Source organism: Aphis gossypii, chromosome X, assembly GCF_020184175.1.
Source record: "Aphis gossypii isolate Hap1 chromosome X, ASM2018417v2, whole genome shotgun sequence".
Lineage (NCBI taxonomy): Eukaryota > Metazoa > Arthropoda > Insecta > Hemiptera > Aphididae > Aphis > Aphis gossypii.
In genome coordinates, this window is record NC_065533.1 from 52340002 (window position 1) to 52357050 (window position 17049).

General features: G+C 32.6%; 1 protein-coding gene across 3 annotated transcripts in view; it reads left to right on the forward strand.

The window, feature by feature from the left end:
• LOC126552009 (transcription factor MafB) overlaps positions 1-17049 on the forward strand; it is a 51613-nt gene that overhangs the window by 15373 nt on the left and 19191 nt on the right. For all 3 annotated transcript variants that reach the window (XR_007605865.1, XM_050206480.1, XM_050206479.1), the window contains exon 2: positions 9338-12046. Coding sequence is in view for 2 of the 3 variants with exons in the window: in XM_050206480.1 (XP_050062437.1) it covers positions 10284-12005 (1722 nt within the window). In the remaining variant the exon portion in view is untranslated. The remainder of the gene's footprint in view (positions 1-9337; positions 12047-17049) is intronic.

The following is a 17049-nucleotide window of genomic DNA, read 5'->3' on the forward strand; positions in this document are numbered from 1 at the left end:
TAATCAATATTGTTTAAAATTAAAAATTTCAAAATATTTGTATTTTATCAAAATGTTCTGAATGTTGTAAGACTCCAAAGGGGTATAATAAATCAAAATAAGTTTATATGTTTATCGATGATAAATTACTGCAGTCGCTATTGATATACAAATCGTAAAATAATAAGGAAGAAAATTAAAATTATATTTTTTATTCACCCCGACTGTAATAATATCCATCTATTTGGTTGTATTAATGTATTTTTATTTTTACCAAACAGAGAAGTATAAACCGTCTAGGATGTCTATGAAACTACACATAGATGTATATTGGGTTTTATCAAATATTTTTTATGAATAAAAATATATAAATTATTATTATTTTATAAATATTTATTTTTTTTTACTAAAATTTATCAATTTATTTTTTATTGGATATTACTTTAGTTTACATTTGTTGCTTATTTTATTGTTTTTGTAACTTAATAGTTCTATATTGCATATATTGTATTTAACTTTAAACTTCTTTTAAAAAAATCAACAAAATATAAAGTGTTGTATGTGTGTGAGTTATACATTACTATTACCAACACTGCCCGGAATAATTCACAACAATAATCGGTCAATTATTCTAACTTTATTAATATCTTTAATTCATATTTATCTTATATTTTATAAGATACTGTGATTGACTACTAGAAACTCAAATCAAGGATTCGACTTTAACTTTTTTAATTTACATTACAGCACAAGTCTTTCGACGTCAGGAGGTGGGATTTTCGGGTTTCGTTTTACACTGGTTTATGGTCAACCGTTAGACATTTAAACTTTCACACATTTTAAAACTGCTTTTATACACTTAATTATAAATTGATTGCTGACTACTTAACACTCTAACACAGTGGTTCTCAACCTGTGGTACGCGAAGAAAATCTCCTTTTATAAATACATATACGTATACATTATTAATAACCAAAAAAAAAAAAGCAAAAATATGGTCAGGTGGTACGTAAAAATGTTCAAACTGTATAGGCGCTACGCGAATATAAAAAGGTTGAGAACCGCTGCTCTAACACATTACGTTGCGGGACAATCACATTAGGTTCACATTAGGTCACATTATTCACATTAGGTCATCGATTTACACTGGTTAATGATCGACTGCTAAACATTCAAACTTTGCTTTCATAGACTTTTACGCTTTTATAACAAAATCTCCAAACTATCAAAACATCAAATCCTTGGTATCAACTTCGCAAACATTGTCATCACTTATCTTATCACAAAATTAAAATAGTGACTACTAAACTTTTTACGATATTTTTTTTTGAAGTCGTGTCTCCGACCTAGGATACTCACTTACAGCGAGTTACATGGGCTGCTATTAGTATATAAATAAAAAAATCATAAAAAATAGTTTTAGTTACCTATCGGCGCTATCACTATTTTGTTATCTGGTTTGAATAAAACAACAAACAAAACTAGGTATTTCATTAGTTTGTTTATAAATAAATAATTTAAATAAAATTATTTTCACCGCAGGTTAACAAATTTTATTTTAATAACTACTTACTCATTTATATCTAACGCCTATTATTTTATTTTAACAAAAATTATATTTGAATTCAATAAATATGATTCCATATAATATCTTCTCCTTGTTGTCATTTTTTCTAACTTTTAAGTTGCACGTCATACGGCGTAATATGTTTTCTACTTTGTAGGCGGAAGTGTTTATTATCTTTATTCAGATAAATTTCTATTATATAATCAAAAATTTTTATTCTTATTGATTTTATAATATCAATGATATTTTATCATTGAATCGTAAATGTAGCGTAATTGTAAATGTATCGTAATTATTTTTAACTTCTGTAGATGATAATAAAAATAAATCAGAAAAGCTATTGTAATGTTTGTCATATTTTTGAATCTGTATTTTAAAATGAATTTTTAAGTCCCAATTGTTGTATTTTGTTTCATTGTGCTTAATATAAATGAAAACAACATCCCTCTAGTTAAGCTAAGGCCATACTTTTGAAACGTGAATATGACATGTTTAAAGTCCATATATATTTTATTTCGCTTCAAATAATTTTTATTAAAAGAAATGCGTTTTTATCAACATCAATAGCTTTACTCAGAAGTTAAAAATAAACTAGGAAGAAACACCAACACGTATTAACTGCAGTAATCTGCAATTGTATTCAATTTATTATAAATAGCTGAAAAAATAATTTTGGACAACTTTTGTGCTCATTATCCATATTTACAGGAAAAAAAAATAAATGCTTGATTTAATATGATTGACAAATAAAAAATTTTCCCCACAATCAAACCACTTATTATTATTACACTATTATTTAAGAAGTCAAAAATGTCATTCAATTATTTTATATAATATTAGCAATAAATGTTACGAATTATATGTTTATTTTTCGAATACGAAAACAATTTACACAAACAATCGTATCAATATTATATTTAGCCTATATAGTATGAATTATTTTGGTATCCTGAGCTTAAATTTTAAAGCTATTGCTTGCTTAATATTTGCTGTTTAGTTTCCTATTTTATTATCGGTTTTTTTTGATTATGTACCTATAAAAAATTTTGTCGGTGGTAAAATTAAAATCATTTAATTTTAAATACCTATGACTTTCACTAATATAGCTTCTAATAAATTTAAAATCTTTAAATACTATATTATTAATTTTATGTTTTATTCACAACGCATAAATTATGTTCATACTTGACATTCACGTTATGTGTTAAAAAATATACACATTGCTACGTCTAGTCTATAGCTTGACGTAAGTATACCATACGATCAGGGGAAGAACAAAATGTATGTAAAATTGTACATTTACTGACAAGTTAACAACGAATTTAATTTATTGGTTTATATATGAGATGAATAATATACATTTAAGGTGCTTATGCTGTATATACATCTTTATTTCAAAATTATAGTATAACATAGCTTACATACCTACTTATTAGTTATTAGTTACATAGATATTACGTTTTTTTGGCGTAATCTACGTATAATATAATATTTAATTAAAACGAAAATAATAGGTATAAAAAGTATACATACATATAATATTATAATAACTAATAAGTTCGATTTAAAATTTTATATGATTTTTTATTGTGTGTATATATTAACCAGATAAATTTGGCAGTTTATATAAACATATTATTTAATATTTTTCATAATTAACATGATTGAGCATTAAAATATTTTTCCTGATATAAGTAAAATAAATACCAAATAATTTATAAATTTAATATTTTAGAAACATTATGCAATCCTATATTAAATAGGTAAATCGTTTTAAATAAACATTTCGTTTTATAATAATTTTATAATATTATAAACATGTTAAAATTTAATTTCAGATCACGCGCATGGTACCTATAGGTAGATTTAATCGAACACTAATATTTTATAAACGCAAAAAGCCAGTTTTTGCCAAGTATTCATTTATATTAGTATGAATATATCATCTTTTTTAAATTCGTATTGTATTCAACACATCCTTATAACATCACTTTTGATATTTATGTTAAAATACTCATAATAATATATTATAACAGACGATAATAATTATTGCCGTTATCGAATTTTATCTTTGGAAACTTGAACAATTTTATTGTAAAGCTATTAGTAACAAGAATCTTATCTGATAACGTAGTGATCCTGATTTGAGAAAGTTGCATGGTTCATTTCGCGAAATACTGTAATCAAATTGTATCTAACTACTTTTTAAGTTTTAACTTAATATGACTCAACTTACATTTTTGTATAATCAAATAGGTACACAATATATCATAAATACTCAAAATATTATTTCGGAACAAATTAAAAAAAAAAACCCTTAGAAAATATACTGCTTGAACATTAAATATTTTAACGTAGGTACCTATACTATACCTATTATAATTTAACCTATAAAAATTATACAATAAATGACTCAAAAATAAATATATTTAAAAATGGTGATTTAAAGTAAATCGAATTAAATCCTCTCATAAAATCTTGACTCTCAAAGTCTCAAAATGTATTTAACTTGGTTTTAAGTATTAACATTATGTTCTAAAGTTCCTCTCTGACTCTCTATGTCTATGGTATCCAAATTATTCCAACTTCTCCAATATTAAAACATACCTATCTAGTTATAATTATAGATTTAATTTGTGTTCTAAACCTATTTATGTTTAACTTGAGATCAACCCATTAAATGATTTAAATGACTCTCATTAAAATTATATTGCTTGCTTTTACATAAAAACAACTGAAACCTAACCAATTTGGACTTATGGACTATAGTTACGGGGGTTAATATTTAAAAATTAAATAATTTATAATTATATAAAATTGTATAATAGAAAAAATTGTGATTCTTCATTTGGAACAGATCAATTTTAATAGCTCAAATGTGGTTAATGATTATCATATTTTATTTAAGTCGGTTTAGTTCATAATATGCTATATATAGATATAGGCACCGGTATTAATATTATTTTAATTGGTGATCGTTTATTCGTTTAACAAAAACGTAAAGTTATTTTAAAAAGTTTTTTAAATATAAAACAGTAATACATATATGTAAGTAATATGAATAATATTATTTTATAATCAGATGTTTATTATAGGAAGCCCTCATAATCATTACATTGCATTTACAATGGAATTAATAAGCAATGGCTTCACTAAAAACTACATGTGTATTTAAATGTATATTATAATATATATATAAAGGTACAATAAAAAAAAAATAAAAATAATAATAATAAACACTATAACCCACAGATAACAAAAGTGCACTATGTTTATTACTTATTTACAACTATATCATGACCGTTATAGGTATACGTATTATACATATTATAATATAGGCGTTTTATAAACTATTTATTTCAATAATTTGTAAATTTTTCCTCAATAATAAGACACAAGAATGTCTATTTACGATAAAAAAAAAATATGAAAAACTGCAATTTTTAGTAACAACAATTAAATTAATAATGTAAATATATAGATATACAGTTGTGTCAATTATATACAGTAAAATATAATAGGTATACGCATTTGATTTATACTTATGAAGTGATTTATATATTTAGTGATATATTGCAATAATACCTATAATAGTAACAACACAGATGAGATTTGAGAATACTTATTATTCGGTTGGTAAAAAATAGCATTTTAATTATTATAATAATCTATAATTAATCGTTGTTGAAAACAACTTAATTTGATTTAAGACTAGAACCTGGTAACTATTGTAAATACAATAATTATTAATGATGAATATGTAATAATGCAGTTAAATATAAGTTAAATGACTTATATAATAATATATTGTTTTATTAAATAATAAAAAAATATACATGGAGTTAAATTATTATCGATCGATTGTGTGTAGGTGTATTTATAGGTACAGTAGTAGCGGATGATGCAGTGCATCAGTTGTTTAGTTATAGACAGGGCGCAGACTGCAGAGGATATGAATGATATTAACAATGAATACCACAAGACACAAAAGAGGCCTTATTTTAAAGCGTATTCGAGGACATTCTACGTAGTCATGAGATCTGTATAAATTATGCGTACGTGAAAATCTAATTTTGTGCATTTAACATTTTGTTAATGATTGTTTCGTGAGAATAGTGCGGGAAAGTCTATATTATCTAGGCTTAGTACTAATTAGTATTTTGTTTTCAGTACACTATTTTAAAATGTAATTGTAGTTTAAAACCAAATCACTATAACATTACTATACCTATTATATATTTATATACATAATAATATAATATGCACTATTTTATAGTCAAAATATATTGTTTATGAAATACTGTTACTATTCGTTTTTATACCTACTTAAACGTAAACAATTTTTAAGAGCATTAACATAGTTCCAAATAAAATAATAAATGTATTATTCTTATTATTTTATAAATTGGTTTTACGTATATAACAATAAGACATAATATAATACCTGTGTACATAACAACATAGATTCGTTTAAATGTATCTATTTAATCGAATTATAAATATTTTAACTGAATAACTATTTATGTAGTTATTCATCTTTCATGTACCTATTATATTATGATGATTATTACTCTTTCATATATTATACACCTTTAATTATGTAGATACTCATATATTCGTACGTGGTATGTTATATTATTATGTACTTATTGATTATTGTTATCTGTTAAATACTTAAATGTTAACCACATTAATATATTTGTTTTCAGTTATCATATAGTCAGTATAAAAGCGATTTAATTAAAAAATACCTATAAGTAAGTACAAGTAATAAGTATATCTATCTGTACAATCAAAAAATGACCATGTGAGATAATATCACTTATCAGTTGCAATATTTTTCGCGAATTGTCTAAGAAAAATTTTCCAAATTTTTGCTGAAAGTTCTATATTTTTAAATATTTGATTTACATTGGTCACATGCCTAATCAATCATATATACATTTTACATAGATTACATTAATTGTGTATAAATATAACAAGTAATATACAAGCATAATAAACATAATCAATATCTAATTAATATGAAAACATTTAAGACGTACAAAGTAGGTACATTTGTGCAGTGTGTTTACTTTATTACACCCCCATCTTTATGTAGATTGGAAAGCGTATCTATATATACCTACCTATATATATATGATTATGGTAATTTATATCATAATATCTGCTTGTCATAAAAAAATCACACTTACACTAAAATAACATATAAGATGAAACTGTTTTCTAAAAAACAAAATGTACAATTCGATGATATTTGATGAAATAGACATGATGATGCTTGTGCAAGTATACAAATATAACATCATAAAATAACGAAATCTCATTTAAACTACATCACACATAAACGTATAATATGTTATTATTATGAATTTATCGACTGTCGAATTCGACAAAACTGCATGTTATACGATTTCTTATATGTCGTTTCTATAGGTCAGTGTATCACTGCGTCTACTGACTGCATAATATTATATATATATATATAGTGGGCGGCGTATAAAATATAATATAATATGTAATATATATAGGTACTAGTATCGTATATCGTTTCAGATAATTTCATCGTTCCAGTGAACACGCAGGCGAGAATTTTTATAAGTCATCGATACACGCCATTCCCTATATACAATAATATCAATACGTATTATATAGATGTATATCGCAGTATAATATATTATTATGTACTGCGTGTTATATATTATGTTATACCTGGGGTGTCAAAACGGTCGATCTCTCGGACGTTTCAAAGTCTATCATCCTCGCGGCTTTTCAGGAATTATATTATCAAAGATTTAATAGATGTACAGTATTGCACATAGTTTGGATTAACCCGCTTGTGCTAAATAACTTTTCTCGCGTGAAACTTACAAAATCTGAATACCGTTCTTAACTTACTGACGACTATATAATATAGAGATGCAACGTCTTATTGTTCATCAACTAGAGACTATATTCCCTATGATTAGAGCAAGGACTTTCATGCACTAAAAAATCATCAAATATGCAGTTAAATATGCCCTCAAAAAAATACACTATAATTTATAGTTCTAAAAATTATATTTTTTCTTTAAATATTTAATTTTAATAGTTTTATATTATCTCTCTATAAGTTTTAATTAAATTTTATATCACTTTATTGTAATCTATAATCTACAGATTCACAATTAAGATAAAATGAGTATCTCTATCGTCTTTATGAGAAATTATATAAAAACAGTTAAATATAATAATTTGTGTCCTTGGTCATGAAAAATATTCACCGAAGTACATGATTTTCGAAAAACCTTCAAAACATGCAATATATAAACTTAAAATATGCTCTTACAATATAAAAATATGTCCTTTAAACCCAAAAATGTCAAAATATGCAAAAATATGCACTACAAACTTCGAGATTTTGGTCATAAACATTGTGAAATGTATTGTGTATACTTACTCTGCATACGAAAAAATTAGCCAGAAAAAATATACGAATACATGGTAGTTGCCTTATGCTATCTACCCATGATTATATAATTGACAGGCAACGATTTATGCGGTGATGACACTATGATATACGTTTCTACTCCAACAGGACATTATACTACGAATGTTAATTCGTTTTGAAAATTAATTTGACTCACTCTTTTTTATATAACTTTGCGTTTTAATCGTATCATTTATATCAATAATTTTTATGTGAGTTGATACTCAAAGGAAAAATATATTCTCAGTAGAAAATAATTAGTATATACTATATTATACCAATATATACGGCTGTTCGAGGTCTTTTATTACACATATCGTATAATATCGCTCTATAGTCTATAGTCAATATTATATATCAAGACAAATAATGAATTGTAGGTACACACCAATTATCTTAATTAATGTGTACTATTGTGGTGTGTGTATTGGGGTATTTGAGAAATTCAAAATCATGCTGCAAAATGAACAATTAATAATCACTTTTTTTTTATCATTTCATAAAAGTAAATTAAAAACTGTAGGTAAACTATAAAGGCGATATTATCGTGTGTAGTATCAAGTATAGATAATTTAACTAAAAAAAGACACATGTAGGTATAATATATAAAATATATATGATTTAACCTGCAGTTACACGTAGTACCTATCTATATTATAGGTCACATATTATAAAATATAAATATACGTACACACATCTATGGAGTGCCTAAATACATGTGATAATAGACTATATATAGACAACACGAGTTGATATGCACTTTGATTGGTCGACAATCACTCATCATTAATGAAACACTATATTTTCACTGTCCAGAACACACTATCAGCCATCAGACAAATAATAAATAAACAATGATGATTAAAAAAATTATTTTATACAATAGGTTTTGATAATAAAGTTTTATTATCGATCGATTATGACATCAACTGATCAACTAATACCTAGTCATTCCGCTTACCTATATATATATAATTTATAATATAATATATTGTTAACATATTGGCGCGCAAAGTCAATTTCTACTCGAGACACGGGACTCGATAAGACTTATAGTAGAGTGGGATCGGTAAAACAAATTACCATTATGTCCCCGAAAAGTACAATATATATAATTTTTTATAGTTGGCGTCACTATACATTTGCACTGAGGGGGTCGTTCTCGGGGTTTTCCACTATATCCTGCAGTCTCCTCGTGCTGTATATAATATATATCACAATCTACTTATATTATTATTATTATTGGCTATAAATAATTACGATGACTTAACAATAGGCGACTACAATACAATATTTACGTGAGAATTGTTTTTATTTTTCAGCTAATCGTACTCGCGGCGGTGGCGCCGCATCGCCAGCACCGCCACCATCGCCGCCGCAGCCGCCAATCGCCACCAATATAATTATATTATATTCGACGTCGTCGTGACCTCCGTCCGCAGAACGGGTTGAGAGCGGGCACGCGGGACGTGACTGGATCGACCTTGAGCCGGGAAAACGGAAAAGTGGGACAGATAGAAAAATAACCGGCCCGACCGCCGCGCCGACGATCTAATTATTATTATTATTATCATCATCATCGTCATCATCGTCATCACAATCGTCATCGTCATCGTTGCTCCGTGACGGCGGCGGTGGCCGAGAGGTGTCTGTCGCGGCCCCGTACCCCGCCGCCGGAGGGCGGGAACGCTCTGCGCGCGGGCCAATGAGCGTGCGCCGTCCCACCCACCGACCGGCGGCACCCGGCGCGGCGCCGAGTCGGTGATCGCGAGCGCGCGACGAACCTGAGGCCACCGTCGGCATTGCAGAAACTGCACCGGTCGCACCCTGACGCCGCGCGTCTCACACACCGAACACGTCGCGTGCGTCGTACGACATTATCGTTATTCGTATAAGTTTTACGTACCGTCTTTTAACACATATAGAAAATAATATTATAATATTTTGTACGAAGTCGTTCGGATCCATCGCGTATAATATACCTATTACCGCGGCGATCGTGTAGACTTAATATTATTCGGTTCGATCGTCTCCGTCGTAGCGTCTGCGATGTGAATAATTATTAGGTATACCTACATATTAATATCGTCGTCTTCGTCGTTGTTATAAGTTATAACTCACTACACACACGAATAATACATCGGTGCTCGCGATGCGGTATTTTCCTCGTGGTTTTTAATATACGACGACAGAGTGATTTTACGTCGACCGCCAATATTATATTTTATCGTTTTCGATCTATTCGTGTTTTCCCGCACACGCGTCGAAATGGAAGCTGACGATCCACGTCTGGCCGACGAATACGTCAACGAGTTCGTGCTCGACCACCTGGACGTGTCGTCGGTGAAGCGCGAGATCCAGTCGTCCGACTATCACCACCATCACCATCAACAGTCGCATCAAGAGCACGCGGGCGGACACCACCATCACCACAACGGTCAGCACCATCAACAGCAGCAGCAGCAGCAGCAGCCGCAACACCCGCCGACCTGTAACGGAGGACCTCGGGGGACCGCCGGCGTCAACGCCCGTCTGCCGCCGATGCCCATCACGGGTGCCAACAACGGGTCCACGGCCACGGCCGCTGCGGCAGCCACCGCGACGCTGGTGCAGTCGCCGCCGCCGCCGCACTTCCTGCTCACGCCGCCCGGTTGCGAGCAGGAATATCCGCACCACCACCCGCTCATCAGACAGCAGCACGCCATCAACCAGGTGATCGACGGCGGTGTGAACGGCCCGCGCGCCGGTATGGTGGTGCAGAGCCACGCGATGCCCGCGGCCGCGGTGGCCGCCAGCGCCGTGCTGATAACCGGAGGCGAGGCCGCGGTCAAGGTGTCCAGAGCCGACGCCGCGACCGTCGGTTCCATGATGTATCCGAGCACGCCGGGCACGCCGCCCGACACGCCGCCGGTGAGCTCTTCGCCGCCGCCGTCCACGCCGGTCCAACCGCCGGTGTTCATGCAAGAGATGATATGGTTGACGCAGTCGCTGCGCCAGGGACAGGAACCGCTGGACTTGCGACCGAACTACGCGGGTTCCGACGAAATGCAGCAGCAGCAGCATCATCAGCACCCGCAGCAGCAGCAGCACCCGCACCACCATCATCATCACCACCACCACCATCAGCAGCAGCAGCAGCAACACCAACAGCAACAACAGGATCAACGAGAGGACGAAGAACAACAGCAACAACAACGGCAACCGAATTTGACGGAGTGGAACATGGTGCAACACCAACACTCGACCGTGATACAGCCGAGCAACGGCAATAACAACAGTTCGGCGATCAACGGCGGCAACAAGCAGGTACCGTCGTTCGATCGGCAAACCCTTCAGACGCTGTTGTGCCCGCGCCGGTACGACCGCGGAGAAGACGACTACTGCGTCGGCGAGTTCGAACCGCAATTCTCGATGAGCCCGCGACCCAACCGGATGCTCCCGTTCCAGAACCATCACCGGCCGCTGAGCGTGTCCAGTGGCAGCGTCCTGTCACCCGCCAGTTCCCGGGGCGGCGGCGGCGGGAGCAGCGCGTACACCCGCGGCGGTGGCTCGTCCGCGGACGACCTGATCAACGACGCGCTGCTGCTGCAGCTTCCGGTGCGCGACCTCAACAAGCGGCTGCAGGGCATCTCCAAGGAGGAAGTGGCCCGGCTCAAGCAGAAGCGGCGGACGCTCAAGAACCGCGGTTACGCGCAGAGCTGCCGGACCAAGCGGATGAACCAGCGCATCGAGCTGGAGAACGCCAACGAGATACTGGCCACCGAACTGCACAAGATAAAGTCGGAGCTGTCGCGGGTCGCACAGGAACGCGACATGTATAAGCAGCGGTTCTCCGCGCTGGCCGCGGCCAGGGAATCGATGAGCGCCGCGGCCGCAGCAGCCGCGGCCTCGGCCGCCGCCGCGGTCACGTCCTCGGCTTCGTCCACCTCGTCAGCGGCCGCTGTTCAGCGCGTCGACAGTAGCTCCAATTCGCCGGAGCTCTACCTGTGACAGACGAGGAGGTCGTACGCGTCTGCGCTTTGGATATCCAAGTGAGTGACGGCGTTTATCATAATATATACCTTTAAACGACTATTATATTATAATACATGTGGGTACTGGGCGACTTAAAATGTAAATGGGTGTTTGGGTGTCCGATAAAACTCGCCGCGGGTACGTCGTCCCTCGTCGTGTCGTGTTGATTATCTATGGCTGACGATGACCATACCGATGGCACATGTATACATATGATATTATGTACCATCGTTTTGATCACGACAGTCAATCGGATAAATAAAAAGTACACGACACGACAGATGACGTAGCCGCGACTATCCGCCGACTTGAACGATATAAATAGTATAATCGGTCTTGTGATAATTTATACAACGATGCGGGTTACCGTGTCTGGTGTATAGTATATAATATTTCGGTAATTATATATTGTCACATGCTGCAGTGACATTACCGCGCATACCGAGGTAGCCGGTGATAAAGTATGTGATAATTTGATGTGTATATAATAATTAAATTCTGTACACGAAGCTATATTGTCGTATACTGTAAGACGTATGGGTAGTATTTGGGATTCGATTTTATAGCCTGAATAATTTTTGGGCATGTTTTATGGTTTGTACATGAGATATAAATGAAATAAAAATACCAAAAAATATGTTGATATCTGCAGAAGAAATGAGAGAATACATTCTGAGAGGACCAACTAAGTATAGGTATTATGTAACTATGATAATATATCATATATATAAATATAATATATTTGATAAGATTGGCTTCAGTGGCGTATTTAAAAGGGATTTGTGGGTCTATTTGATCTTTTTTTTAAAAAAAATAGAAGACCGATTAACTACATTAATTTATTGTTATTATTGTATATTATTGAATATTTTGTATTTTTCATTTATTGCTGCACTGAAAAGAGATGCTCATGATAAATACATTTTTTTAGAGGGGGGTTACCTATAGGTAAAATTTAATAGCATTTCACCCCTCTCCCTCCTCTACAAACATGACCAAATTACGCCACTGATTGACCTTAATGTCATATGCAGCTTTCAAATGTTGCACAGTGAAATTTCATATTATTTATAATACATGTATACTTATTAGGTATGTTACCTATATAATATTATGTTATAACGTTAACTTTTCAATAAGCAATTTTTCTTTACTCTCTCAACTGTGGGAAATCTACAGAGACTTTATTTAATAAATATATATAGTGTTGTCGAATTGGTTAAATTGATGCTTAGCTAAAAATAAATCGTTTAAACGAAATCCGAGAAATCCAGAAGAGTGGCGTATTTCCCACCTCCGTCTTTTGACGTCTATACATTAAATTCCCGTGTTCCTCATTCCTAGAACTCGTTAAATTTTCATTTTTTTTTTTATTTTTTTTTCGGAAAACGAATATAAAAAAACGTATATTCTGTATATAATATATTATACACTACATCACTACAGCTGATCTTACGCACTGTTGCCCGTGACGAATTAAACATGTAATACCATGTTTGGATTTGTCCTGTTTTCTACTCCGTTAAACGTAAATTATACATGATATTTTTAACAGTTGACATTTGGATGATTTTTCATTTGAACAATATTCTCTGTAACCCGCAGTGGCGACCCATTACACACAAAACGTACGTATCGCGAACTAACAATCCCTGCGTGAGCATCATCCCTCTCGTTAAGATGAAATTCTTAACAACAAAAAAGTGGCTCATTCTATGCACCAAATTTCAGAACAACGTAACACGCGCGTAACAAACAGTGCGGAGTGCGGACATTGTCTTATGTATATATATATATGTATCATTGTTATTACTATACATTATGATATTCACCCTGACTAAGTTACGCGCTCGTCGTGCGTATATAATACACGCGTATATGTACGGCGATGGTCGTCCGGGCCCGGGAAATCGTTTAAATCGCCTCGACAAGTGGTGTGCGCAGTCCTCTCGTCCCCCCGTTGCGGTGTTGTCAGTTTCACTCCCGCCCGGCAGCACCGCGACGGAGACGTCTGCAATAAACGGCTAATGCGTATATACACTCTTTGCCGGGCGGCAGGTCCGGCTCGATGACAAACGAGCCTGCCGAAGACGTCCGGTCATTATCTATATCTATCTATATATATATATATGTGTGTATAACTATATAGGTACGCGAGCCGACCGGCAATTGATTCGATATCATTTTTTTTTTGTCCGCACGTCGTTTTCGGGGAAACCGGACGAAAAAAAAAATTATTAAAAAAAATCGTACACGCGCTCGCCTATATACCTACGTGCGTATATCATTATAATATACGGCAGGTGTATTGTAATGACGATATATTATAGACCTGTCCGTCAATAATAATATGTAATAATTTATCGTGTGCGATCTCACGCGCGCGCGCAAAGGTATATAGACACACCGTTATCGGTCACACGCCACGCTGTATACAGCGTATATTATATTATTGTATATATATATACAACATATATATATTGGTGTGTATTTTATTATTATGCATCTTGTGCATCTCGTATTTAATATCACATTATCTCGTGTTATATGGAAACAGGCTGATTACGTCGCACTATGACGTCCACTTGCACTAGCCTACTCCTATCCCGTCGTCGTCCGCGTTCGTGTTTTTTTTTTTTTTTTTTTGTAATATACGCATATGCAATTGTATACAATAAGTATACGAGTACGGGAAAATAATATCTAAATCATATTTATTTTTTTTCTTCACATTATTATGCACATAATGATGATGATGATAATGATGATGGTATTGTGATAATATAATATAATCTCGAGACGCGAACATCATTGTAATAAACCTATATGTATATGGCATATGCACCTGAGTATCAATATAATATGATACGCGTGTACATAATATATATATGTACATTGTACCTATTACACGCGGCGTATTTTATGCGGTGTATCATATTAATATACAGTGTGATTTCATCGCGAGCATGCTCATTCTCTTGTTTTTTTCCCCTTCAAACATTTATTCGAAATTCGATTTTTAGACTTTTTAAACATGCACTTGCGAACCACCAGATTTTCAAATCCTTGAGATTTTTTGTCCTGCTTTAGACTATCCTATGTAGATATCTACCAACCTGAAGTTTTTCTCCTTTTTTTATTATAAATTGTTTATTGAATAATTGTTCTGAAAACTTTTACGCATTAAAATTAAAATTAAAACTTTGTGTACCTACTATATATAGAATAATAATGATAATGGGTTCGGATGATATGGAAGCAATAGTGATTGCAAATTTTAGTAATCAATATTAAATTAATATTAATCTATAAAACTCTTCGAGTACCTACACCAACTATTGATTTTTAAAAGGAAATATAACATTAATAAATGTATAATACTATATTTTGTATGAATTTTAGCGTTAAAGTTTTTTTATTTACAATTTTCGCTTACTAAATATAACCGATTCTAAATTCGGCTATAGGTGATTCTAATCTCTACTTATCACACTTGCTCGCACAGTTTATAATTACTGCTGTAATATTAGGCTAGTAAAGCTACAGTTGGGCATTCAGATAATATATGCTTTAACGACATAATATAATACTGAAATAACACTCATTCAAAATTTGATCGGACCACTATGTATACAATGTTGTCAATGCGTATTCTTCTTTATTACGAAATATGAAAAATGTAAGCACTCCATAAAAACATAATGAAATAAATAAACCAGCAAGAAAAAAAACTGTGATAATCTAAAATAATTGACTATGACTCGAAACTACCTATAATGTTATAGAATTTCTATCGATTTTGGATATAGATAACTACAACTATCAACTTTTTATATTAATGAAATCTTTTCAAAATGTATTGTTTTGGCGATGATTCTCTATGACTGAATATTTAGAGTCAATATACAGTTCATACTATTATGTTTATTTCTATATTAAAGACATAATTATATCTGTCATAATAATATCATATATTATATAATATATAATTATTATAATGTCTATATATTCTACATTTATAGGGTATATTTAATAAAAAGTAAAATAAATAAAATTATTTTAAAATGGGTTAATTTATCGTATACAAAAACTGTTCTATTTATTGCTTTTACAATATTAGAGGTCACTATATTTTAAAATCACAGTTTAATATAGTGACTTAAAGAACGAATAAATTTAAATTATTTAAATATTAAAAAAAGTTTTTTCTTAAAATAATTAGTGTTCTTCCATAAAAGAATCACGCTGTATAAAACTAATACACGTCTTGTGCATACTCTAATATTATTTCATGTACTTAATGAATACATATATATTATGACAAGTCTGCAGGTCCTCCCCCGTTATCGTCCTAGTTCTTATGATATGCATATAGGAAAATATCTAGATTCCTTTATCTAGATTCCATTTTTTTTTACATATTATGCATAATATAATGATAGTATTGTGATAATATAATCTCGAGACGCGAACATTGTAACAAACCTATCCGCGATACATATAACACGTGTAAATATACGCATAGTGTTGAATGCGTAAATATAATATATATATATTACAATACGTCATAAATTGTAATGTTATGGAAATAATGTCATCATAACTGCGTGGGAGATTTTTTTGTTTCATTAAAAAAAAAAAAAACTGTTTCTCGTTTGAAAATGAATAACAAACCTTTCAATCAATTAAACTCTAGCGAAATATTATATAAAAAAAAAAAAAAAATTAAACACGGTTATGTATGCCGGTCGATATAGAGTAGCTAAAATTATATAGCTTTTCAAGAATATAGGTTGCACAACTCTTAAAAACAAGTGATAAAAATTAGATATACCGCGTGTACTAAATACTAATACCCTTCATGGGTGTACAACCAATTAAAATATAGGTATTACTATTATTAATTATTATATATTGCACCATAATGTTGAAATTTTCTATTGAACACGTCGCACGTACTTGACTTAACAAAATACCTATGTGATCTGCACGACGGTATAATATCACTCACGCATATACA